We start from the raw sequence: 26,219 nt of genomic DNA on the forward strand, positions 1-26,219 counted from the left end.
AGTTACGAATCAGCTAAGCTTACGACACAGAAGTGATTATCTACAACTGTTATCGCAGTACTCAAAATAAGTCAGATTACTAACATTGCTCAGGATCATAGAATGGTTACAGCACTGAAGGACAACAATTGGCCTGTCAACTCTGTGCCAACTCTTTGCAACAGCAATTTAGCTAGTCCCACTCACCTGCCCTTTGCCTGCAGCCCTGCAATTTTTTCCCTTCAGGTTCTTATGAAAGCCATGTTTGAATCTGCCTCCACCATATTCTCAGGCAGTACACTCTGGATTGTAACCACCTGCTACATTGAAAGGTTCCTCCTCATGTTGCCTCTGGTTCTTTCACCAATCACCCCAAATCCGTGTGCTCCAGTCTTCGACCCCTCCGTCATTGGGACCATCTTCTTCCCATCCACTCCGTCCAGAATCCCCATGATTCCGAAGACCTTCATCAAATTTCTTCCCAACCCTTTCCTCTCTGAGAAGGATAACCTCAGACCCCAATTTATCCACATAACTGAAGTCCCTCATCTCTGGAACCATGCTCATAAATCTTTTTTGAACACTCTCTAAAGCCTTCACGTCCTTCCAAAAATTGGGCACAATACTCCAATTGAGGCCAAACCAATGTTTTATAATGGTCAAGTGTAAAGGGATAAGCGTCAGATATTTGGTCCAATAGTACATATTTTTCCCCTTTATATTTTCTCCCCCTGAAGCTTACAAACTTGGGAGTAGCAAGCAGACAGCTACATTGCTTCATTACTCATTCGATGCATAACATTTTGCTTATGGCAAGTTTTCCCAAAAAAAGCAATTGCCCATTTGATAGTAACATTACCTGCAAAGTCTTTCACATTTACATCTGCACCTTCGCTTATGAGTTCTTTTATCCGCCGTGCATCTCCCCGAATGGCAGCTCTGTGAAGTCGCGTCTCTCCACGTTCATTTCTTTTATTTACTTTGTCTTTGGTTTTGGAGGCCGAACTTGGTGTTCTCTTTTGTCCAAGAATCGACTGCGAAGGATGCTTAGGCGTACGATCTGTGCACAATATAAAACTTTTTGGTATCTGTAGACTAGTTATGGTTAAAGGTATAAACTTCTTTAGCCCTTGGATAACAATGATGGAAAATATAGTTACCCATTTTAGTAATTTGAAAGTTTCTGCAACCTCATGGGCTTAATGTATTGTGCTTTTCTGAATGCTTTGTTTAGCTACACATAGTCCTGATGTGAGGTGCAGAATAACAAAGTATGCGATCAACCACAATATAACAGGAAATCTTTCTTCCATCTTTGGCTGAAAGTGTTTGTAAGGACAGAAGAGGTAATCCTGAGTGGTGCTAGTGGTTTTGAAAGCGAGTGGATAGGTGCCTGATGAGAGGGAAACATTTACAATATTAGCTAGCATTGGGGTCAAGAAGTGAAGCTGGGTGGTTAGGATTAAATGGGAGTGGGGGGTCAAAGGAGCAGGAGGTGGGTTTCATAGACAAGATAAACATTGGAGGAGATGTAAGATATGAGAGCGAGTGAGTGAGTAAGAAATCAAGAGTTGAATCCACATTTCAATATATGAGAAAGGATTGAGAGAATAAAGGAAACAGAAGTAATGGGCTAATGTCCGATGTGGCAGACAAAATACAGACATAAATGTTCAGAGGCAATTTCGGTTACATGGGCATAGCATAGAGTAGGAAGAGACATGTCATGGCTGCAAATAGAAGACAGGGAGCAGACAATGTGCAACAGACTAAGGTTGAGGTTGTAGGCTTTCTGGTGGGACAAAGCATACTTGTAGATAAGATACCATGGAGCTAGCTTGGAGTGCCAATTACATTGTGCTTTCTGGGTGTGATCTGAAACATCCAAGATCTTTGATCTATTAACATTTATGTACTCCTCCAAACTTTTTGCTGCAATTCTGATGTTCAATTATCTCTCTCCTTTATTTATGAAGTATAAAGTATAAATTTCATGTGTGACATAACAGAACATAACTGATGTCAACTCAAAGTAGTAACCTGGACATCAGTTGCCCATAGAAAATAGCATAGACCATAGAGCTCGTGATAATATCAAATCTTCAGGTCATGACGACTCATGATTTCCTTAAATATCTGAATAACAGTCCTTGATCAATTGCAGGTGTAGGGTAGAAGGGAGAAGAAAGAAGAGAAAGGGAAAATTGAATAGACCAAAATTCTGAACTGCAGTATGTGTAGCAAAAATTTATATTGGTCTTTTTCGAAAACTTGGGAGATATTTTTGGAAAAGTTATAAATAGCAGGATTAGTTACAAGCTAGAGGACATTTTACCCCATTAAAGTATTGTATATTCTATTCCCCCAGTTAGAAAAACTGAGCAACGAGATTCCAAACATCTCTGTTTACCATCAGCAAGTACTGCTTCAGAATGAGTAGGCATGGACCGTGATTTCACTTTGTAATTAGCAATGATTTTGACATGGATATGCCACAAGGCAAAGTAGTACATGCTTGTGGAATGATTTTTGATCTAATTCTATATCTAATTTCTATATAGAATATAGATAGACTGGAGAGCTGGGCAGAGAAATGGCAGATGGAGTTCAATCAGGGCAAATGCGAGGTGATGCATTTTGGAAGATCCAATTCAAGAGTGAACTATACAGTAAATGGAAAAGTCCTGGGGAAAATTGATGTACAGAGAGATTTGGGTGTTCAGGTCCATTGTTCCCTGAAGGTGGCAACGCAGGTCAATGGAGTGGTCAAGAGGGCATACGGCATGCTTTCCTTCATCGGACGGGGTATTGAGTACAAGAGTTGGCAGGTCATGTTACAGTTGTATAGGACTTTGGTTCGGCCACATTTGGAATACTGCATGCAGTTCTGGTCGCCACATTACCAAAAGGATGTGGATGCTTTGGAGAGGGTGCAGAGAAGGTTCACCAGGATGTTGCCTGGTATGCAGGGCGCTAGCTATGAAGAGAGGTTGAGTAGATTAGGATTATTTTCATTAGAAAGACGGAGGTTGAGGGGGGACCTGATTGAGGTGTACAAAATCATGAGGGGTATAGACAGATTGGATAGCAAGAAGCTTTTTCCCCAGAGTGGGGGATTCAATTACTAGGGGTCACGAGTTCAAAGTAAAAGGGGAAAGGTTTAGGGGGGATATGCGTGGAAAGTTCTTTACGCAGAGGGTGGTGGGTGTCTGGAACGCGTTGCCAGCGGAGGTGGTAGACGCGGGCACGATAGCGTCTTTTAAGATGCATCTAGACAGATACATGAATGGGCAGGAAGTAAAGAGATACAGACCCTTAGAAAATAGGCGTCATGTTTCGATAGAGGATCTGGATCGGCGCAGGCTTGGAGGGCCGAAGGGCCTGTTCCTGTGCTGTAATTTTCTTTGTTCTTTGTTCTAGCCTGAATGTAGTACCAGGGATATGGTACTCAACCAGTCCAGGATCAAAGATGCTTTTGGGAATGGACATAACTTCTCAATCACCAAGTTTTAACCTATCTCTGCTTCAGAAAAAAAAAGCCAGAGGTGTTACCTGGAGTACAAATGCCAAGAACAATCATGTGGTGAGTGAAAAATTATTGGATGAAAATAAGAACACAGTTAGGGGTCTAGAAGGAGTGAGACAAAAGACAAGAGAAAAATCAGACACATGGGCAGTGGGACATGACAGAGGTGAGGAGAGAGGGACTCCGAGCAACAAGTTGCACTTGCTTTGCAGTCCTTCAGCGCAGATTATGTCTCAAAGAACTTTGTACTGAGAAAAGGGCGACAGTGGACACATGTATGTCGACTGAACCAGCTCTAACCTGCTGCCTCTTACATTTACCTAAAAGTTGTTTCATTCTTAAATTGCCTAATAGATCCCAAGATCTGGATGAACCAGCTGCAGGTTATCAAAACTGAGGCCATCTTCTTGAGTGTCAGCACCTTCAAGTCTCAAATTCTCCGGCATTCTTCCACCTTGCAATGAGGAAAGACACACAGTGGACATTGAACATGAGTAAAAGAAGGGTAATTCAGAGGCTAAGGTGGGTTACAGATGAAAAGGGATTTGAGGAAGTGTTATGATCCTCGTGGAGATCAACGAACAAAAAGAACTGTATTTACTGAACAACCCCAATAAAAAAAAACAAGGCTGCGTTTGCTGACAATGCTACCACTAGGTGGCGCTGCAGTGGCACATTCACAAATGCAGCATGTGCCACTAAAACATCACAGTCTGCGACTTCAGGCAGCTGCCAGGACTAAAGATGGCGCTGCTCAAATAATCACACAAAGGCAACCTAACCTAAACACATGGCAGCACACAATGGCAGGAGCGAGAGCACGAGCCGGCCGGTGGGGTGGGGGGGCAGAGCGGCCGGAAAGAACAGCGAGGGGCAAGCGGAGCGGCCGGAAAGAACAGCGAGGGGCAAGCGGAGCGACCGGAAAGAACAGCGAGAGGGAAGCGGAGCACCCGGAAAGAACAGCGAGGGGGAAGCGGAGTGGCCGGAAAGAACAGCGGGGGGGGGGGGAGCGGAGCGGAATGGCTGGAAAGAACAGCAGGGGGGGGGGGGGAGCGGAGCGGCCGGAAAGAACAGCAGGGGGGGGGGGCGCGGAGGAGCTTGACGCATTGGTGAATACCCGTTGGCGTTGCATTGCTGTCCGCGTAAAGCGCATGCGCAGAGGCCGACCAGGTGCATTGCCCGAAGATGCACACGTCATGCGATGACATCATCGGCACATGCGTCAACCAGTCCTGGCAAGTCGGAACGCAGCGCACGCGCAGAGAGCAGGAGCCCGTCTGCGCATGTGCGCATCTTGGTGTAGCCTGGTGACGTCAGTGGCCGGCTGCGTTGTCAGGAATCACTTTGAAAAAACAAATGGACGAGATTTCACTTTTATAACTTTTACTTTAACAAACCAAAAATCAACATATATTAAAGATGAATTAACAGATAAATCACAGTCAATATATAAAGTTTACAGATTACATGTTAATTATCAGATATAACAAAGATAGATCTCACTGATTTACTGGGCATTCCACTCAGCAAATATGGCACCTAACATCCACAATGTTCTTCAAAACTCTGAAATTCTTCAGGTTGATTTCCAGTTCCTATCCTCCAAGATGCAGTCATCAATTTAATGTCTTCTCATCGATAGCGAGCTTTGCGGTCTTCTTTGCAATGTTCCGGTTTTGTCGCCTCTCGAAACTCCTTGGCTCTGTTCACAACAGTCTTGATGGCGTGGATCCACCAGTATTTCTTTAAGTCACTGAAAGCAGCTGCTGCAACTTGTATTTGCGAATGGCCAGCTCCCAGAATCAGCTTTCAGTCTCAGCAGCTTGACTGCAAAGCACTCTGCCTGCAGCCTGCTTAAACTCTTCAATCTTGTAAATTGAGCTTGGATAGCTCTAGTGACATATGTGTGTCTTATCTGGTTCCAACCAGTTCTGTCTCCCCAAAACTCTTTACTGTTTTTAGCTTCACTTTTAAATTAGAGCTGTCTCAAAAAAACAAGTTTTGAAACCAGAGTCAGTGCACCTAACAGAATTCAACAAGTTATCTGTTCCAACAACAGTCTGCACAAGCTCCTCCACTGGTCTCACAGACTGCAGACTCCAATACAGGAATGTTTTCAAAAGGATGGAGAGTGGTAGAATCTTCCATATCATGAAATGGAACAGAGCCCTGCATTCGGATACCAAAGTAAGCAAGCATCTTCAGCCAGAAGTGCTTCCTCTTTGCTCAGTTTCCTCACAGGATCCGAACTATCACAGGTACCAGAGTTCAACCTATTTGGTTCACTCCATATGGCACTGGAAAGTAGTGCAGTGCAAAGTAAAGATTCTGGGCTTTGAGAACACACCAGCTGAGGTGCAGAAGGCCCTTGCACCAGAGCTTTCCATAGTTATAGCCATGTTGCTCCAGTAAAGCTCTGGATGTGCTTTATCACACAGAAAAAGGTAACACTAATCCAGCCAAATACTGCCTCCCTGGCAAGCCTCCTCCCAATCATCAGTGGACTAGTGGTGGGAATCAGCAACAATGCCATCAAGCTACACCTGTCCACAGATGCCATGCTAATCCAGCAACTGACCCATGAGCCCTTTCAAATATACGACCCCATGCACAGGACTGTAAACTCACTGTAGGCAGTGAGCTGCCTTCTTGAATACAACTGAGTGGCTTGCTGGGCCATTTTAGAGGGCAGTTAAGAGTCAACAACATTGCTGAGGGTCTGGAGATGTAAGTAGAGAAGAACGGTTAAGTACAGCAGTTTTCTTTCCCTTAAAGGGTGTTAGTGAACCAGATGAATTTGTAACGACAATCCAGTAATTCCATTACTGCCATTACCGATACTAGCTTAATTCCAGATTTATTTAATTAATTGAATTTAAATTTCCCAGTGCACTGGTAGGATTTGAACTCATGTATCACGACCATTAGTTCGGGTCTCTGGATTACTAGTGCAGAAATATAACCACTATGTTACAGGACCCCATTAAGATGCTGTAGCACATCTCCGCTCAACCTCGACTTGGCGGTAGTGCAAATCAACCAAAAATGATGTCACTTTCTCACCGGTGAATTTCAACCTTCCAGGAGTCCCATGCCTTGCTGTCAGAGGTTGTTACCTGAAATCAATCTGTCCTGCTAATTTAGGGAACTGTGGCATTTTTGCACTTTTCTTTGTAAGGATCCATCATTAACACTCAAATAACTGCTTTTGGTGAGTTTGCTTGCAATTCAAAGTGCTACAATGATTGATAAATTACACTAAGTGTACAATTGCAGTAGAATTCTCAGTAGTTCTTCTCAATGATGATATTAACCTCAGCAGTTATTGGGTTATATGAGATGGTGTTGTGCTCCATGTGGTCATTTAATGCTGCAATTGGTTGATTAACAACTTTAGTTGTATAATCGCAGAACTATTAACCTCAGTGTTGATGCATGTTATTAATTACTTGTGATCTCCGAATAATTGCACAAGACTGTTGCTGTTCTCCACATGGCCTCGCATTTCTTCTGGCTGCACTCACCACACCAGTATATGTTATGCCAAAAGCAGCTTGGGCAATCACTGTATGAAAGAGGGTCGTCCATGACATGCTACATTTGGAAACCAGTGCATTAGGGGTACTCCACATGAAGCCTTTCATGCTCCTTGTTTGGTGCCCTTCGTCTTGTGGTTACCTAGAGGTCTGCTCCATGTGCTCCACCCCTGCCATTTGTTCATGCACACCAAAAGACATAAGGGAGCACATGAGGAAAACTCAGCACAAAGAACAAAAGGATAGATAGTGATTCGGAATCAAATGTGCTGTGGTTTTACATGTAAAGGACAAAAGGGAGCACATGAAGGAAATCTCAGTGCGCGGTAGACAAAAGGACATATTTTGGACCTTTCTAAACATGCTACAGTTTTACATTATAGTAAAAGGCCCAGGGAGCACATGGAAGAAAATGCTAGATGCTCATTAGACAAAGGTTACCAAAGAAAGGATGCAAAGGGCTTCACACTGAGTACACAAAATGTACTGGACTCCACAGGTGGCATGCAGTGAGCTAAACTCAAGAGTCTCGCGCAGTAAAGATGACTGAACATCCCTAGGTGCAGAGTGAAAATATGAAGGATTCTCCAAGATGGTTTAGGGATAACATGCTATTGTCACGTGCACTAGTGCAGCCAGGAGTCATGGGAGGCCATGCAGAGCACAGCAGCAGCCTTGTGTAACTATTAGGAGATCACATTACCACTAGGATATTAGGGTAATGCTAGCACAGGTCTCTACTGAGGTTAGCAGCACTGCAATTATAGAACTAAAGTAATTAATAGAATCAAATGTAGCATTAAGACTACATGAAGGACAACATTACTACAATTATATAACTTAAGTGGTCTAATCAGTTGTAGAGTTAGGAATTGCAAGCCAACACACCAAATGCAGCGTTCTGTATATTAGTTGCAGATCCTTACAAAGAAAAGCTCTTTATAGTTAACAGCACAGATTGATTTCAGTCAGCAAGGCAAGCGGCTCCTGGATGTCTGAACTTTGTGAAGGCATTGGATCGCCCAGCGCGGATGTGACATCATCAGAGGCCCAGGACCAGAAATGGGTGAATGCGCAGATTCTGAATTATCTGTAGTATCACTGATCTCTCCAGCGGAAAAGAAAACACAAGAAAAATACATGTATGAAGGGAAAAAAAAGTATGAGCTGTAAAGCAATTAGAATATGGTGAACTGACAGAAGTGATAACAGCATAAGACAAAAGGAGGCATGATGACAGAAATGAGATCAAGGAAGACCTATACGAGACCTGGAGAATGCTGAAGCAGGTTGTCCAAGTTAGAGAAAGCAAGAATGAACATTGGCCAGGAGCCTGGTGGTACATGGGAATCCCCATCCTAAGCACCATACTACAGATGCTAAAAATCAAACAAAAGATGAAAATACTGGAAAAACTCAGCAAGTCACAGCATCAATGACGAGAAGTGCAAAGTTGAAGCGTCAGGTCTAACCAGTTATTATTACCCCCATACAAGTGCAGTAGATGCAAATACCTGCCCATTCAACTCCCTCCAAACCATTGTTCAGGGACACCATACTGCTCCTTCATTCATCCATGGAAGCAATGGCATCCCCAACCTATTTGCTCAGTGCTAAATGAGATAAAATGGGGGGTATGGATAAGGTCTGAAGTTATTAGTCAATATTAAGGCCAGAAGACCAAAAAATGCCTGAAACAATGAGATACTGTTCCTTGAGCTTACTGTGAGTTTCAATGGAACAGCATGCCAAAACCAAGGACAAGGTGGGATGGAGATCTAGAGAGATAGGGAGCTCGTGCTTGTGGATATAATAGAGGTGATCAGCAATGCAATCATTTACCCTGTGTTTGGCCTTAACCAATATAGAGGAGTCTGCATCGTGAACAGTGAATGCAACATACTACGTTGGAGGAAGTACAAGTAAATCATTGTCTCACCCGGAAGGCGTTTGGGTCCCTGAACAATGTTTGAAGGGAGTTGAACGGGCAGATATTTGCAGCTACTGCACTAGTATGGGGGTAATAATAAATGGTTATACCTGACACTTCAACCCTGCACTTCTTGTCACAGATGCTGTGGCTTGCTGAGTATTTCCAGTATTTTCATCTTTTGTTTGATTTTTAGCATCTGTAGTATTTTGTTTTTTGTGTAAAGTGAATGCCTCATGCACCACTTTTAACAACTTTACAATACTCATTGTTCCCAAAATAGAGTTTATGGAGCCCTTTCTAAGGTGATATGGTGGCTTTTAAACATGTGTAACCACCATCTTAAGTGTGGCAATGTGGGGGGAAAACAATTTTAAACTAAAGATGGGTAATACAAAAGTAAGAAACTAGACAAAGTATCCCCCTTCCGTCCTCCACCCCCAACACGTTCTCCAAACAACCACTTTGAGAGACCTGACCTGGACTGTTTGCTGATTCTTCTGCCGTCATTTGCATCAGCAAAGCAACTTGTTGCCGTTCTGAAAGTGGACAGCCCGTTCTTATTCCTGCCCCAAACAATCCAGACTTTCTGGCTCCAGCCTCCTTCTTCACTCGTTTCCGCTCTGGGCCTTGCTTTTCTGCGAGCGAAGTTAAAAAAGAAAAATTTTTTTTGGGGGGGGGGGAGTTAGGTGTTTAATGCTGCAGATAATATGCCAAAAACCTTTTCACCTTCAATTTTTCTCCCTTATCTGTCTTCTGATGGCACTCACTGGTACCTCACCCATGTGACTGTCCTTCATCCGTGAAATTGGCCACCAAGTATCAGTATAGATTATTTGACAATATGGAACATTACAGCTTAGCCTCACCCATTATCCACACATTAACACATTTCTTGCAGGATCACTAACTGGACAGTAATCAGGAGTACAAACTCTGGCTGATGTTTATTTCCACTTTTCCTTGCCAACTGTATGTTGTATTAGCCAAGATTGGCTCATTCAGCATAGGCCATATATTGAATTTGGAGCTTCTCTAAAACATATGAAGTATCACACTACATGATCATTGTGGTCCTTGGCTATCATGAAAAAATGGACAGAATCTTGGAATGTAATTCCTACAACAGTAGACATTCCAGAATCTCATGTCATAAGAAAAGAATTTTGATTTGTTCAGTCATTATAAATCACTTGATTATGGATATTACTACAAGCAAAGCCACTAACTTTCCACTTGCATAGCAAAATTGATAAAATTATGGAATGCAAAATACTAGCATCACAAGACTGATAAAAGTCCTAAAATCCTGCGATAAAAGCAGAATTACTGACTTGTTCACTGTAGCTAATGGCACAGCACCTGATACTTTTGCCATCAGCACAGGTCATAACTTTTTCAGTTATTACCTAAACCCAGTTTTCAGATTCAAAAATCTTGAATCAATACTTGAAACATTAATAAAATTACTGGTCAATCCCGTGGCATTATGTACAGGGAGTTATGGCCAGTAGGCTTAGAGGGCAGGGGGCCAGGGCACATGGACAGAACTGAATGTCCCCAGTCTAATAATCTGTCTTTATTTTTATAAAATCAATGTATTATATATTATTTACAGTTAAATAGCAAAACATATAGCAATTTGGAAAGCAGAAAGTAGAGTTGATTGGAGCATAGCAGTTTCTCTGTAGTACAATTCCCTGAGGAAATGAGAGAAGCAAAACTTAGATGCTGCAACATCATCACTGGCAGAAGGATGTTATTATAGCACACATTTACATAAACTGTTCAATATAAATATGAACATGGGGAATTTATGATGGAAAATGTTGTCCACAAGTGAGTGTGAAGATTTAATGCATTTTAACTCTGTTAGCTTTATATTATGTTGCTCTTCGATACAAACTGTTCCTCTGAGCATTAAAGACTAGATTCAAAAGAACTGAGGTTTAGCTCATTGCATCAGTGCAACAATGGGCCAAGAAAAAGGGAGCATGAATCAGATGACAATATTGAAGCTGTAAACACATGTAGGATTTTAAACCCAAGATTTTCAATAATGGTTTTATTATTTGCCAGAGTTTATGTAATTTACTGTTAGCACTTTACCTTGGGATTAAACTGTAATTCCATTTGCTCAGTAAAAGTGGAGAGAACAAAACACTGTATGTGTACTTCTAATAATTTTTGAGGCTTGGTGATTTTTCTTTTCTACGTTATATAGAACCAAAACTACAGGTAACTATCCAACTTGAGATACAATCATCACATTTTAAAAGACTACACACATTAAAGACAAGCTTCCAACTGGGAACCAGCATAGACACCTGATGAGATTTTGTACTATGATGATCACAGTGACCATTGAACAAGTGACCATAGATTCCAACACTTCAGCTTTGTTGGGGAGAGGTGGCGGGGGGTCATGGAAAAGAGATTTTCATAGACAAAATATTAAGGATGTATCTATACAAAAGTACTTTACTTAAAAGTAGGAAAAGCACACCAATAAATAGAACCACAATAGCACTAGAAACTTCTATGATAAGGCAGTGAAATCGCAAAGGGTACAAATTCAGGTATATGCAGTATACTTTCACCAAAGGAGGATTGGTGGTGTCTAGTTCTGGTCATCAATTAAAGTGAAAAACTGCAGAAATCGTAATTACACCTTCTATATAAACAAAATACACAATACAGATCAATGAAATAACATTCTCTGCATAGTTTGATACTCTGTATCTGAAGGTCTTCAATTTCAACAGCAGCAAGTAAAATACAATTAAAAAAGTAACTTGCAAGAAACAGATCAAAGTAGTATGGAATCATACAGCACAGAGGTGGTTATTTGGCTTATCATGTCTGTCCCTGCTCTTTGAAACAGCTATCCAATTAGTCCCATGTCTCAGCTCTTTTCCCCATAGTTGCGCAAATTTTTTATTTTTATCCAATTCGCTTTTGAACATTACTATTGAATCTGCTTTCACAACCTTTTCAGACAGTGCATAACTTGCTGCATAAAAAAAATTATCTTCGCCCCTCTGGTTCTTTTGTTAATTACCTTAAATCTATGTCCCCAGGTTAATGACTCTCCTGCAGATGGAAAGGTTCTCCTTATTTATTCTATTAAAACCCTGCATAATTTTGAACACCTATTAAATCTTTGCTTTAACAAGAACAATCCCCATCTTCTCCACTCTCTCCATGTAACTGAAAGTGCCTCACCCCTGGTACCAATGTAATAAATCATCTCTGTATCCTCTCCAAGGCCTTGACATCCTTCCTAAAGTGTGGTGCTCAGAATTTAACACAACTCTATAGCTGAGATCTAACCAGAGATTTATAAAGGTTTAGCCTAACTTTCTTGCTTTTGTAATCTATGCCTCTATTTAAAAGCAGAGAGCTGTGCCACAAAAAAGTAATAATGCTATGTGTAGTATAGCTATGGTGCAAGGCTGCAAAAAAAATAGGTAAAATGCTGCCAAATAGAAATCAAAAGTGGAATAATAAGGAAAAATGGCCTCTGCAAGGAGCTTACAGATGAAGTCCATTGTAAATATACAAGATCATACAGAAACATGTCAGAAGGCCAATATGGTGTCCATCTTCAAAATGTAACGAATCAGACACTGTTAACTACATGATCATTAGTCTTATTTCTATTACATGTAAAATGATGAAAATTATCAGGTGTAAACTTGAAATTAAAATTCTTACAGGGCTTGACAGGGTTGATGCAGAAAGGATGTTTCCCCTGGCTGGGCGGGTTCGGGGGGGGGGGGGTCTAGAATCAGAGTCTCAGAAAAAGTAGTAAGCCATTTAGAACTGAGATGAGGAGGAATTTCTTTACCCCGAGGGGGGTGAATCTATGGAATTCTCTACCTCAGAGGGTTGTGGAGGCTATCATTGAGTATGTTCAAGACAGAGATCGATAGATTTCTAGATATTGAAGATATCAAAGGATATGGGGATAGTGCAGGAAAATGGCATTGAGGTAGAAGATCAGCCCTGATCTAGCTGAATGGTGGAGCAGGCTCAAGGGACCATCTATCATACAATAACACCTTGATAAATAACAGTTGAAACAAACTCAGAAGGGGAAGATCTTGCCTGACCAACTTCCTTGACTTTTCTGGGGAAGAAACCATCTTCAAACAGAGTGCTGAGTGGATGATCCACCTCAGCCTCCTCCTGAGGTCCCAGAATTATAGATGCCAATCTTCAGCCAATTCAATTCACTTCACATGATAAAGAAACGGTTGAGCATACTGGATACAGCAAAAGTGATGAGCCATGAAAACATTCCAGATGTCGTGCTGAAGACTTATGCTAGTGCTCCACAACTAGGCCCATCCCTAATCAAGCTGTTCCAATACAGATACAAACAGTGGCATCTCCCGATCAATGTGGAAAATTGCCCAGGTATGACCTGTCCACAAAAAAACGTGACAAATCCAATCCGGCCAATTACCATCCCATCAGTCTACTCTCAATTATCAGCAAAATGATGGAAGATGTCACCGACAGCTATCAAGCGGCACTTATCAAAAACATGGTCACTCACCAATGCTCAGTTTGGGTTTCATTAAGACCACTCGGTTACAGACTTCATTATTGCCTTGATCCAAAAATAGACAAAAAAGCTGAATACCAGAGGTGAGGTGAGAATGACTACCCTTGACACAAGGCAGCATTTGACTGAGTGTGGCAGCCAGGAGCTCCAGTAATATTGATGTCAACTGGAATCAGAGGGTAAACTCCATACTGGCTGAAGTCATATCTAGCACAAAGGCGGCCAACTATCTCAGCCCCAGGACATCACGGCGGGAGTTCCTCAGGGTAGTGTCCTAGACACAACCATTTTCAGCTGCTTCATCAATGACCTTCCCGCCATCATAAGTTCAGAATCGTAGATGTTCACCATGATTCAGTGTTCAACCCCATCCCCAACTTGTCAGAAAATGAAGCAGTCCATCCCCGTATGCAGCAACACTTGGACAACATTCAGACTTGGGCTCATAAATGGCAAGTAACATTCATGCCACACAAATGCAAGCACCATCTTCAACAAGAGAGAATCAAACCATCTTCCCCCAACAGCATTAGCATTGCTGAATCCTCGAACATGAACATCCTGGGGGTTACCATTGACCAGAAACTTAACGAGACCAGCCATAAGTACTGTGGCTAAAAAAAAGGTCAGAGTCGGCAAATACTGGTGTGAGTAACTCACCTCCTGACTCCCCAAAGCCTGTCCATCATCTACAAAGCCATAAGTCAGGAGTGTGATGGAATACTCTCCACTTGCCTGGATAAGTGCAGCTACACCAACTCTCAAAAATATTGACACCATCCAGGACAAAGTAGCCCACCTGATTGGCACCCCAACCACCACCTTCAACATTCACTTCCTCCACCACCAGCACACAGAGACAGGAGTGTGTACCATATACAAGATGCACTGCAGCAACTTGCTAAGACTCCTTTGTCAGGACCTTGCAAACCCGCAACCTCTACCACCTAGAAGGACAAGAGCAGCAGAACACCATCACCTGCAAGTTCCCCTCCAAACCACACACCATCCTGACTTGAAGCTATATCGCCATTCCCTCACTGTAGCTGGGTCAAAGACCTGGAACTCCCTTCTTTGCAGCACTGTGGGTGTACCTACACCATATGGACTGCAGCGGTCCAAGGCGGCAGCTCACCACCTTCTCAAAGGCAACACACACAACTAAAGTACCTTACATTATGAATTTCTCATTACAGAAGATATATAAAAGTAGCAGATGCAGAGTCAAATGTTTACCAGTGAGAAAGCATCATCTGCTGTGGCAAGGGTGCTTTTAAGATCAAACTTAAGTTTATATAGTGCCTTCCACAACTTCAAGACATTCCAAAGCCCTTCACAGCCAATGAAGTACTTTTGATGTGTAGTCACTAATGCAATCTTAGAAAAACGTAGCCGTTAATTTCAGGAACAAGCTCCCACAAACAGCATTGTGAGAAATTACCAATTAAAATGTTTTAGACGTGTTGGTGGAGATATAAATAGTAGAATCTCAATGCATTTCTTTGAATAGTGCCCGAGATCTTTTACAGTCCATCTGATAGTGTCACAGAATCTTATATGCCCATCTGACAGGCAGATGGGGCCTCGGTTTAACTTGTCATTTTAAAGTCAGCACCTTCAGTAGTCACTCAGTCAGTACTATACTGGAATTATGTGCTCAAGTTCTGAAGTGGAGCTTAAAGTGACCATCTCCTGACTGAAGTGAGTGTTTTCCTGATCTAAGGCTGACACCTTGTAGTACCTACTGAAATGCTGACAGATTTGAATAGTTGCTCTGCAAACATCAGCAATTAATCTGTTTGAGATGCTGCTACATCTCCAATGGTTAAGCTTCTGACAACATTAAAAAAAACTTTCCTGGACACTTAGATAGCAGAGTCATATGAACACAGCTTGGTCTTTATGGTACAGACTCAGTACAAGGAATATACTAGTACAGTGTGCACTGGTCTATTGTGTGGGGAAAAAAGCTTCAATAAGGATTTTTAAGATGAAGACTGGGTATTGGACATTTAAAAAAGGTGATATTAGATTAATGCCATTTCCGGAAAAACAAAGTCCACCATGATAAATGAAATTCCACCATTGAACCCTCCTGTCTGCCCACCATTCATTGTTTCCACCTATCAGATGAAATCACATGGGGCATCCCCCAAAGTACAGCAGAGGCTTGGACACTAAGACAATCAGCTAATGAGCAAAGTGACCAAGTGGGCGGCACAGTGGCGCAGTGGTTAGCACCGCAGCCTCACAGCTCCAGCAACCCGGGTTCAATTCTGGGTATTGCCTGTGTGGAGTTTGCAAGTTCTCCCTGTGTCTGCATGGGTTTCCTCCGGGTGCTCCGGTTTCCTCCCACAGCCAAAAGATTTGCAGGTTGATAGGCAAATTGGCCATTATAAATTGCCCCTAGTATAGGTAGGTGGTAGGGGAATATCGGGACAGGTGAGGATGTGCTAGGAATATGGGATTAGTGTAGGATTAGTATAAATGGGTGGTTAATGGTCGGCACAGACTCGGTAGGCCGAAGGGCCTGTTTCAGTGCTGCATCTCTAAATCTAAATCATCCCAAAGACAAACTTTCAATAATTCTTATAGTCTCTGTAAATGGAAATAATGGAAATTAAAAAACTCAAGTGGGGAACCAAAAGTGGAAGTATTAACATGGGGGAAAAATATTTGGCCTGATTTTGCAGTTGTAAGGACATTGAAATTGTTAGCACTCGCTGTCAATTCAAACTGTGAAACTGACAGCAACCTCTGGGTCTGCATTTGCACAGTTAAATGCAGAAATCCAGCATCTGCTGTCAGTGATTCCTCCTTCTTCCACAGAATGCACTCTGCAAAATGGAAACCTGAAATCACTTAAATTGACATAAACCCCTACTTTTACGCTATTAGATCACTGTAAAAACCCTTGAAAAGGTTATGCCTTGTTGAATGAAGTGTAACTTGGCTTTAAATGGGGTACTGAGCTCATAATTACTGAACAACCTCTCTGCCCTGAAAAGCTAATTTAACATTCGCGAAATATCAAGTTTCTCCATTATAAAAAATTCCAGATTTTTAAAATAATTAGATTCTCAAGTTTGTTTATGACATTTAAGCTTCTAGCCCTAATCCCCTGTGTATGTTCCAATCTTTATTTCCCTGTCTGTCAAATTATTAAAAAGTGAAGGGTAATCAGTGATTTTTATTTCTTGGTTTGCGGTCTTCAATACAATTGGCTGCTTCGTCTTGTTGACAATATTACTACAGCTGAATGCTAGAGATCGCCTTGAGCTGGCACTGGTATGAAAGTAACTATGGAAATGGGGAAATCCATATCACAGAGACTTAATTCTTCATGGGCAACTTTCTTTGACGTCAGTGGCAAGCTATGTTGCTTCACTGCTGAAAACAAAATCTGGACCAAAATATTGCCACTAAAGGTAGAGAACTTCTGCACAATGGAAAGGTCCAAACAGAATAAAAGAATGAACTCCATACCAGCAATGACTGGGTCTGGAGTGATTTGTTAGAAAAATTACTACAGAAAATGATAGAACCGAGTCCTCCTTGTCCCAACTGCAAACCATGAGAAATGCATCCTGATTTGTTTGGACAGAGTAAGGCAATTGCTTTTAGACACCCGATAGGTCAATTCTAATTCCAATATGATTTTCCTTATAACATGTTTATCATATAATTATTCACATGCATCTGCGATAATGTTGCTTATGGGTAGTCGCAGAACTGGAATGCAGTTTCTGATGTTGACAGAAGTACACGTTTCACTTTAATACAGCAAACTTACTAAAGCAATATACTGCATGACTAACATTAGCTAAAACTACGACATGGTTTAGTGCGATTCAAATATATACGCATGTTTGTAATCCTATTTATCACATTATAAATTTTTTTTATAAGATGCAATATTTATTATTTTTCTTCCTCAAACATTCTCCAGTTATTTACACTTGTTTGTATTCAAACTCCTAAGTTCGGTTTAAATATCTGTTTAAGATGCAAGATCTTTACTACTATTTGTCACACCAAAACCTTGCTTCTTTTTCACAATTCTTTGTCCTCCTTACTTCATCCAAAGGGTTTGTAGTGTAGCATCAAAGTACTGGTGCAAAAATCTTTGGCACCAAACACCATGAACTCCAAAAATTGTAACCCAATAAAATGTTACAAAATTAGTTTAATGTTTTTTTCTCCGTGACTCTTGCCTCAGTTAATTTTGAATTTCTGCCAGATCGTCAGGTGATTTGAGTATTCACAGTGCTGGGTATCGTACTTTCTGAAGAGCAGAACAGAATTACAACTTTGATCACATAACGCTGTTACAATCACCTAGTTCATGGTTTGTATTAATATTTTAGAGGTCACTTTTAGATTTGGGGAATTGGCGGCACCGTGGCGCAGTGGTTAGCACCACAGCCTCACAGCTCCAGGGACCCTGGTTCAATTCTGGGTACTGCCTGTGTGGAGTTTGCAAGTTCTCTCTGTGGCGGCGGGCGGGCGGGCGGGCGGGGTGGGAACCAGAGCAGCAGGACAGCAAGTAAAATAAATGAGGGGGAACTAGTAAATAAGGCCAGTAAGACTAAGAGGAAGAGCAGGCAGGGAGATGTTGCGGAGCACAGCGGGACTGGTGGTCTGAAGTGCATTTGTTTCAATGCGAGAAGTATAACAGGTAAGGCAGATGAACCTAGAGCTTGGATTAGTACTTGGAACTATGATGTTGTTGCTATTACAGAGAGCTTGGTTGAGGGAAGGGCAGGATTGGCAGCTAAATGTTCCAGGATTTAGAAGCTTCAGGCGGGATAGAGGGGGATGTAAAAGGGGTGGGGGAGTTGCATTACTGGTTAAGGAGAATATCACAGCTGTACTGCGGGAGGACACCTCGGAGGGGTCATGCAGCGAGGCAATATGGGTGGAGCTCAGGAATAGGAAAGGGTGCAGTCACGATGTTGGGGGTTTACTACAGGCCTCCCAAGAGCCAGCGGGAGGTAGAGGAGCAGATATGTAGACAGATTTTGGAAAGACGTAAAGGGAACAGGGTTGTAGTGGTGGGTGATTTTAACTTCCCCTATATTGACTGGGACTCATTTAGTGCTAGGGGCTTCGATGGGGCAGAATTTGTAAGGAGCATCCAGGAGGGCTTCTTGAAACAATACGCAGATAGTCCAACGAGGGATGGGGCCGCACTGAAACTGGTATTGGGGAATGAGCCCGGCCAGGTGGTCGAAGTTTCAGTAGGGGAGCATTTTGGGAACAGTGACCATAATTCCATAAGTTTTAAGGTACTTGTGGATAAGGATAAGAGTAGTCCTCGGTTGAAGGTGCTAAATTGGGGGAAGGCTAATTATAACAATATTAGGCAGGAACTGAAGAATTTAAATTGGGGGGCGGCTATTTGAGGGTAAGTCAACATCTGACATATGGGAGTCTTCCAAACGTCAGTTGATTAGAATCCAGGACCAGCATGTTCCTGTGAGGAAGAAGGATAAGTTTGGCAAGTTTCGGGAAGCTTGGATAACGCGGGATATTGTGAGCCTAATCAAAAAGAAAAAGGAAGCATTCGTAAGGGCTGGAAGGTTAGGAACAGACGAATCCCTTGAGGAATATAAAGACAGTAGGAAGGAACTTGAGCAAGGAGTCAGGAGGGCTAAAAGGGGTTATGAGAAGTTATTGGCAAACAGGATTAAGGAAAACCCCAAGGCTTTTTATACGTATATAAAAAGCAAGAGGGTAACCAGTGAAAGGGTTGGCCCACTCAAGGACAGAGAAGGGAATCTATGTGTGGAGCCAGAGGAAATGGGCGAGGTACTAAATGAGTACTTTGCATCAGTATTCACCAAAGAGAAGGACTTGGTGGATGATGAGCCTAGGGAAGGGAGTGTAGATAGTCTCAGTCATCTCATTATCAAAAAGGAGGTGTTGGGTGTCTTGCAAAGCATTAAGATAGATAAGTCCCCAGGGCCTGATGGGATCTACCCCAGAATACTGAGGGAGGCAAGCGAAGAAATTGCTGGGGCCTTAACAAAAATCTTTGCATCCTCATTGGATACAGGTGAGGTCCCAGAGGACTGGAGAATAGCCAATGTTGTTCCTTTGTTTAAGAAGGGTAGCAAGGATAATCCAGGAAATTATAGGCCGGTGAGCCTTACGTCAGTGGTAGGGAAATTATTAGAGAGGATTCTTCGGGACAGGATTTACTCCCATTTGGAAACAAATGGACTTATCAGCGAGAGGCAGCATGGTGTTGCGAAGGGGAGGTCGTGTCTCACTAATTTGCTTGGGTTTTTTGAGGCAGTGACGAAGATGATTGATGAAGGAAGGGCAGTGGATGTTATCTATATGGACTTCAGTAAAGCCTTTGACAAGGTCCCTCATGGCAGACTGGTACAAAAGGTGAAGTCATACGGGATCAGAGGTGAGCTGGCAAGATGGATACAGAACTGGCTCGGTCATAGAAGACAGAGTGTAGCAGTGGAAGGGTGCTTTTCTGAATGGAGTGATGTGACTAGTGGTGTTCCGCAGCGATCAGTGCTGGGACCTTTGCTCTTTGTAGTATATATAAATGATCTGCAGGAAAATGTAGCTGGTCTGATTAGTAAGTTTGCGGACGACACAAAGGTTGGTGGAGTTGCGGGCAGTGATGAGGATTGTCAGAGGATACAGCAGGATATAGATTGGTTGGAGACTTGGGCGGAGAAATGGCAGATGGAGTTTAATCCGGACAAATGTAAGGTAATGCATTTTGGAAGGTCTAATGCAGGTGGGAAGTATACAGTAAATGGCAGAACCCTTAGGAGTATGGACAGGCAGAGAGATCTGGGCGTACAGGTCCACAGGTCACTGGAAGTGGCAACGCAGGTGGATAAGGTAGTCAAAGCGGCATACGGCATGCTTGCCTTCATCGGTCGGGGCACAGAGTATAAAAATTGGCAAGTCATGCATCAGCTGTACAGAACCTTAGTTAGGCCACACAGAATATTGTGTGCAATTCTGGTCGCCACACTACCAGAAGAACGTGGAGGCTTTGGAGAGGGTACAGAAGAGGTTTACCAGGATGTTGCCTGGTCTGGAAGGCATTAGCTATGAGGAGAGGTTGGATAAACTCGGATTGTTTTCACTGGAACGACGGAGGTGGAGGGGTGACATGATAGAGGTTTACAAAGTTTTAAGCGGCATGGACAGAGTGGATAGTCAGAATATTTTTCCCAGGGTGGAAGAGTCAGTTACTAGGGAACATAGGTTTAAGGTGAGAGGGGCAAAGTTTAGAGGGGATGTGCGAGGCAAGTTCTTTACACAGAGGGTGGTGAGTGCCTGGAACTTGTTGCCAGGGGAGGTGGTGGAAGCAGGTATGATAGCGACGTTTAAGAGGCATCTTGACAAATACATGAATAGGATGGGAATAGAGGGATACGGACCCCGGAAGTGCAGAAGGTTTTAGTTTAGGCAGGCATCAAGATTAGCGCAGGCTTGGAGGGCCAAATGGCCTGTTCCTGTGCTGTACTGTTCTTGGTTCTTTGTTGTTCTTTTGTTCACGTGGGTTTTCGCCGGGTGCTCTGGTTTCTTCCCACCGCCAAAGACTTGCAGGTGATAAGTAAATTGGCTGTTGTAAATTGCCCCTCGTGTAGGCAGGGAATATGGGATTACTGTAGGGTTAGTATAAATGGGTGGTTCTTGGTCGGTGCAGACTCGGTGGGCCGAAGGGCCTGTTTCAGTGCTGTATCTCTACATAAAAAATAAAATAAATAAAATACGTAGCTGTAAGAATTTCAAAAGTTGCAGACCACACAAGATTTAAAGTTCAAAGATGTCTCCATGAGTGCTTACAGGGAAAGCGTTAGGGAGGTGAGAACCATAAACAGCACATGGGCTAATTTAGTTGGCAGTTGGAACCAGAAAGTCTCGAGGAGATTGCTCTGTCATTGTTAGCAATATCAATCATTCATATGGGTATCAGAAATCAAAGGGATGTTTTGGGAGTTGGAGGTAATTAGTTTAAATTGCTATCTGGGACATTTCATATGTACCACATTCCAAGGAAGACAGATGATGCAGGGGTGCCTATTGGTGTTTTGATCTGTGTGCGCTTGCAGAAAGACAAGCATTTAGCTTTTGGAAAACGGTTGGCTTCAGGCCGGCTATTGGTCACAGAAAAACCTGTTGGCTTTGGAAGCAGCTGGGCTCAGGAGCAAAGAGGCCATCAGGAACCAGGCATGTTTCCATTTTGAGTAAGGCTCGAGTCAGTTGGGAAGTCCAGATTAGGAAGGTGTTAGAAGAGAACTGAAGGATTTGCCTAGCCGAAGCTAGAGGGAAAATCCCCAGGAGATCTGAAACCCTGGAAGACAGCTGAGAGATTAAATGAATTTCTAAGAGCTATGGTACACTTTGGATTAGTTCCAGGACAAGAGAACAAACTGCCAAGATTCTGTAGCGTATAGGGGAACTCTTGGGGTGGAAGTAAAAGTCAAGCAGGAGTGTGCTGTTACGATTTTAAGTTTAAAGTGTTTCCAAATTGTAGTAAGTTAGTAGTGTTTTGCTTTGTTTAACTCTTGCACAGTAAACTTTTTGTTTAAAAGTCTTGCAACAACTTTACAGGGCATTGGCGAAACCGTTTCTAGAGTACTGTGTACAGTTTTGGTCACTATATTTAAGGAGGGATATAATTGCATTGGAAGCAGTTCAGAGATGGTTCACTAGGCTGATTCCTGGGATGAGGGATGTGTCTTATGGAAAGGTTGAGCAGGTTGGGCCTGTACTCATTGGAGTTTAGAAGAATGAGAGGTGATCTTATTGAAACGTATAAGGCTTGAGAAGGTAGATGCTAAGAGGATATTTCCCCTCCTGGGGGAACTAGGAAGCACCGTTTCAAATTAAGGGGTCGCCCATTTAAGACGGAGTTGAGGAGGAATTTCTTCTCTCAGAGGGTCGTTAATGTTTTGAATTCTATTCCCCAGAGAGCAGTGGAGGCTGAGTCATTGAATATATTCAAGGCTGAGTTAGAGAAATTTTGATTGACAAAGGAGTCAAGGGTTATGGGGGCAGGCAGGAAAGTGGAGTTAAGGCCACAATCAGATCAGCCATGAATTTACTGAATGGCAGAGCAGGCTCGAGCGGACAAACAGCCTACTCCTATTTCTTACTTCTTATGTTTCTTTTGTTCCAATTCTTTCAATAATAACTGGGAATTTGACTTTCTCTTTTTAAAAAGTTAACGGCCCCTAACGGAATCATGAACAAAATTTGTCCATAGCAGCTAAAAATATAAAGCAACTAAGCCTCAGGTAAAATGATTCATTCAAACTCCAGTCAGATGAGCATACCTATGTAGGACAAATTTTTGCAGTCAATTCTACAAGATCAGGGGAGGAGCTGGGTTCTTTGAGGAGCAAGTCACCACCTGAGCACTTTTTGGAGCTTCTTCACCCATTACAAGGCTCAAGTTAGGAGTGTAATGAAATATTCAACACTTACCTGGGTGGGTGCAGCACCGAAAATAATACAGAAGCTCAACCATCCAGTCCCATGCATTTGTTTGGATATTTATATCTGATACATTGCCAATTGTATTTTATTTTATACATACACGCAGACACATATACACAGCTGGAAACCTGAGTTTATATGCAATTTCAAGCAGCTTCAGTGCAGATGCTGATTTAACATCAATCCCACATATTTCCAGTTCCCTTTATTCACACTTTGCTTCCTGCTTTCCAACCATCGCTTCTCATGTGATCACTTTCCCCTCAATTCCACATTTTCCCCCTCATGTGACACCTTATCAAATGCTTTCAGAAAATCCATAAAAACCACATTCATTACATTTCCTTCATTTATCCCCTCATATTTCTTCGAAGAATTCTATATGTTTGATCAAGTATGACCTGCCTTTTAGAAATCTGTGCTGACTGATCCTGATCAGCATGTTTACTAATTTCTTTATTATCGAACCCAGTAGTTTAACAACTGAAATGAGTCAAACTGGCCTAATATTACCTGACATCCTGGACTCCTGTTTTGAAGAGGCTTGTCATATTTGCAAGTATCCATTCCTCAAAAGTAATTTTCCTTTCCAGAGAATTTAGGAAAATTAAAGTCAGAAACTTTACTTTTTTCCCAAAAAATTCCCTCAGGATTCTCCAATGTCTGATTTGTCTACCCAAATTTGAGCAGGTAACTGAATAACATTTCACAGTTCTTCTCTATACCTATGTCTGGTAAGTCTGTAATCCCAATATCCAACTCCTTTTGAAAATTGAGCCACAATACTTAGTATTTCTATGATTGCCTCACCACTATAAGCTTGCCTCCTTCATTGCTTAGCGGACCAACCTTGACTGTCCTCTTGACTATTATTTTGCCAATATAAGGTCTTTTTATTGTCCTTTGTGTTTCTAAGTTTTTGCTTTCCCTTTTAGTTTCATCAGCAATAAAATAAACACTTTAGTTTCAAATTTGATCTAATGTACCTTTTCATCCGTCAAATATCAGCTGCCTGAACATTTTTCTCATGGAATGTATCTGATTTGTACCTTCCATCTCCTGCTTCAATATTTCCCACTGCTGATCGACAATTCTAATTGCCAAATATTTCATCCACTTAATCTGAAAAAGGTCCCTTTTCACCTTGCTGCAATTTACTTTTCAGTGAAGTACCCTTGTCCTGGTCTTAGATGGATAGAAAGTTGGAACTTGTCATGCTTCAGTTCATTCAGAATTTTGAGATTTGAGGGTATCTTAAGTTTTCTTATTCTTGTGTTTAGTGGTACATCATAATTCAATTGCAATTTATACTGAGACAGAAAGAGGACAAACGATCAAAGATGAGTGCAATGTACATTCCAGGAGTCCAGTTAAGCACAATCACAAAACTGTTACAGCGCATGAGGCCGCCATTCAGTCTATCATGTCTGCACTGGCTCTCCGAATGAGAAATTCACTTGGAGCCATTCCCTTGCCTTCTCCCCGTAACCTTTCACATTCTTCCTTTTCATATAACAGTCTAATTCTCTTTTGAACGCTTCAATTTAACCTGCCTCCAATGCACACTCAGACAGCGTATTTGAGACCTTAACCACTCGCTCTGTGAAAAGGTTTTTCCTCATGTCTTTAAATCTGTACACTCTCGTTCTCGATCCTTTCACTAGTGGGAACAGTTTCTCTCTATCAACTCTGTCCAGATCCTTCACGATTTTGAATACCTCTCAGCCTTCTCCTCTCCAAGGAAAACAGCCCCAACATCGCCAGTCTATCATCATAACTGAAGTTCTTCATCCCTGGAACCATTCGCGTGAATCTTTTCTGTACTCTCTCCAATGCCCTCACGTCTTTCCTAAAGTGCGGCGCCCAGAACTGGATTCAATATTCCAGCTGAGGCCGAACTAGTGTATTAGATAAGTTCAACGTAACTTCCTTGCTCTTGTACTCTATGCTCTTATTAATAAAGCCTAGGATACTAAAGTCAGAGTTATACAGCACAGAAACACGCCCTTTAGCCCATCGTGTCTGTGCCAGCCATCAAGCACCGACCGATCTAATCTAATCCCACTTTCCAGCACTTAGCTCGTAGCCTTGTATGCTACGGTGTTTCAAGTACTCATCCAAATACTTCTTAAATGTTGAGGGATTCTGCCTCTACTACCCCTTCAGGTGGTGTGTTCCAGATTCCAACCACCTGAAGGGTGAAAATATCTTTCCTCAAATCCCCTCTAAACCTCCTGCCCCTTACCTTAAGTCTATGCCCCCTGGTTACTGATACCTCCGCTAAGGGAAAAAGTTTCTTATCAGTGCCCTATCAATCCCCCTTATAATTTTGTATACTTCAATCAGGTCCCTCCTCAGCCTTCTCTGCTCCAAGGAAAACAACCCCAGCCTATCCAGTCTCTCTTCATAGCTGAAATGCTCTAGCCCAGGCAACATCCTGGTGAATCTCCCAGCACCCTCTCCAGTGCAATCACATCCTTCCTATAGTGTGGTGCCCAGAACTGTACACAGTACTCCAGCTGTGGCCTAACTAGCGTTTTATACAGCTCCATCATAACCGCCCTGCTCTTATATTCTATGCCTCGACTAATAAAGGCACGTTTCCTATATGCCTTCCTAACCACCTTATTTACCTGTGCTGCTGCCTTCAGTGATCTATGGACAGGTACACCAAGGTCCCTCTGACCCTCTGTACTTCCTAGGGTCCTACCATCCATTGTAAACTCCCTTGCCTTGTTAGTCCTCCCAAAATGCATCACCTCGCACTTGTCAGGATTAAATTCCAATTGCCACTGCAGTGCCCATCTTACCAGTCCATCTATATCATCCTGTAATCTAAGACTTTCCTCCTCACTATTTACGACACCACCAATTTTCGTGTCATCTGGGAACTTAATGATCATATCTCCTATATTCACATCTAAATCATTAATGTACACTACAAACAGCAAGGGTCCCAGCACCGATCCCTGCGATACACTACTGGTCATCGGCTTCCACTCGCAAAAACAACCCTCGACCATCACCCTCTGCCTCCTGCCACTAAGCCAATTTTGGATCCAATTTGCCAACGCCCTGGATCCCGTGGGCTCTTACCTTCTTAACCAATCTCCCATGCGGGACCTTATCAAAAGCCTTACTGAAGTCCACGTAGACTACATCAACTGCTTTACCCTCGTCTACACATCT

The 26,219-nt window shown here is 42.4% G+C and overlaps 1 protein-coding gene across 3 annotated transcripts in view; it reads right to left on the reverse strand.

Moving 5' to 3' along the window:
• ankrd11 (ankyrin repeat domain 11) overlaps positions 1-26,219 on the reverse strand; it is a 356,528-nt gene that overhangs the window by 54,503 nt on the left and 275,806 nt on the right. For 2 of the 3 annotated variants that reach the window (XM_068049257.1, XM_068049258.1), the window contains 2 exons: positions 9,451-9,609; positions 839-1,039 (listed from right to left, as the gene is read on the reverse strand). In XM_068049257.1, coding sequence (XP_067905358.1) covers positions 839-1,039; positions 9,451-9,609 — 360 coding nt within the window. The remainder of the gene's footprint in view (positions 1-838; positions 1,040-9,450; positions 9,610-26,219) is intronic. The other variant, XM_068049259.1, reaches the window with a different exon arrangement.

This window comes from Heterodontus francisci, chromosome 17 (assembly GCF_036365525.1).
Source record: "Heterodontus francisci isolate sHetFra1 chromosome 17, sHetFra1.hap1, whole genome shotgun sequence".
In the NCBI taxonomy this organism is placed as follows: Eukaryota; Metazoa; Chordata; class Chondrichthyes; order Heterodontiformes; family Heterodontidae; genus Heterodontus; species Heterodontus francisci.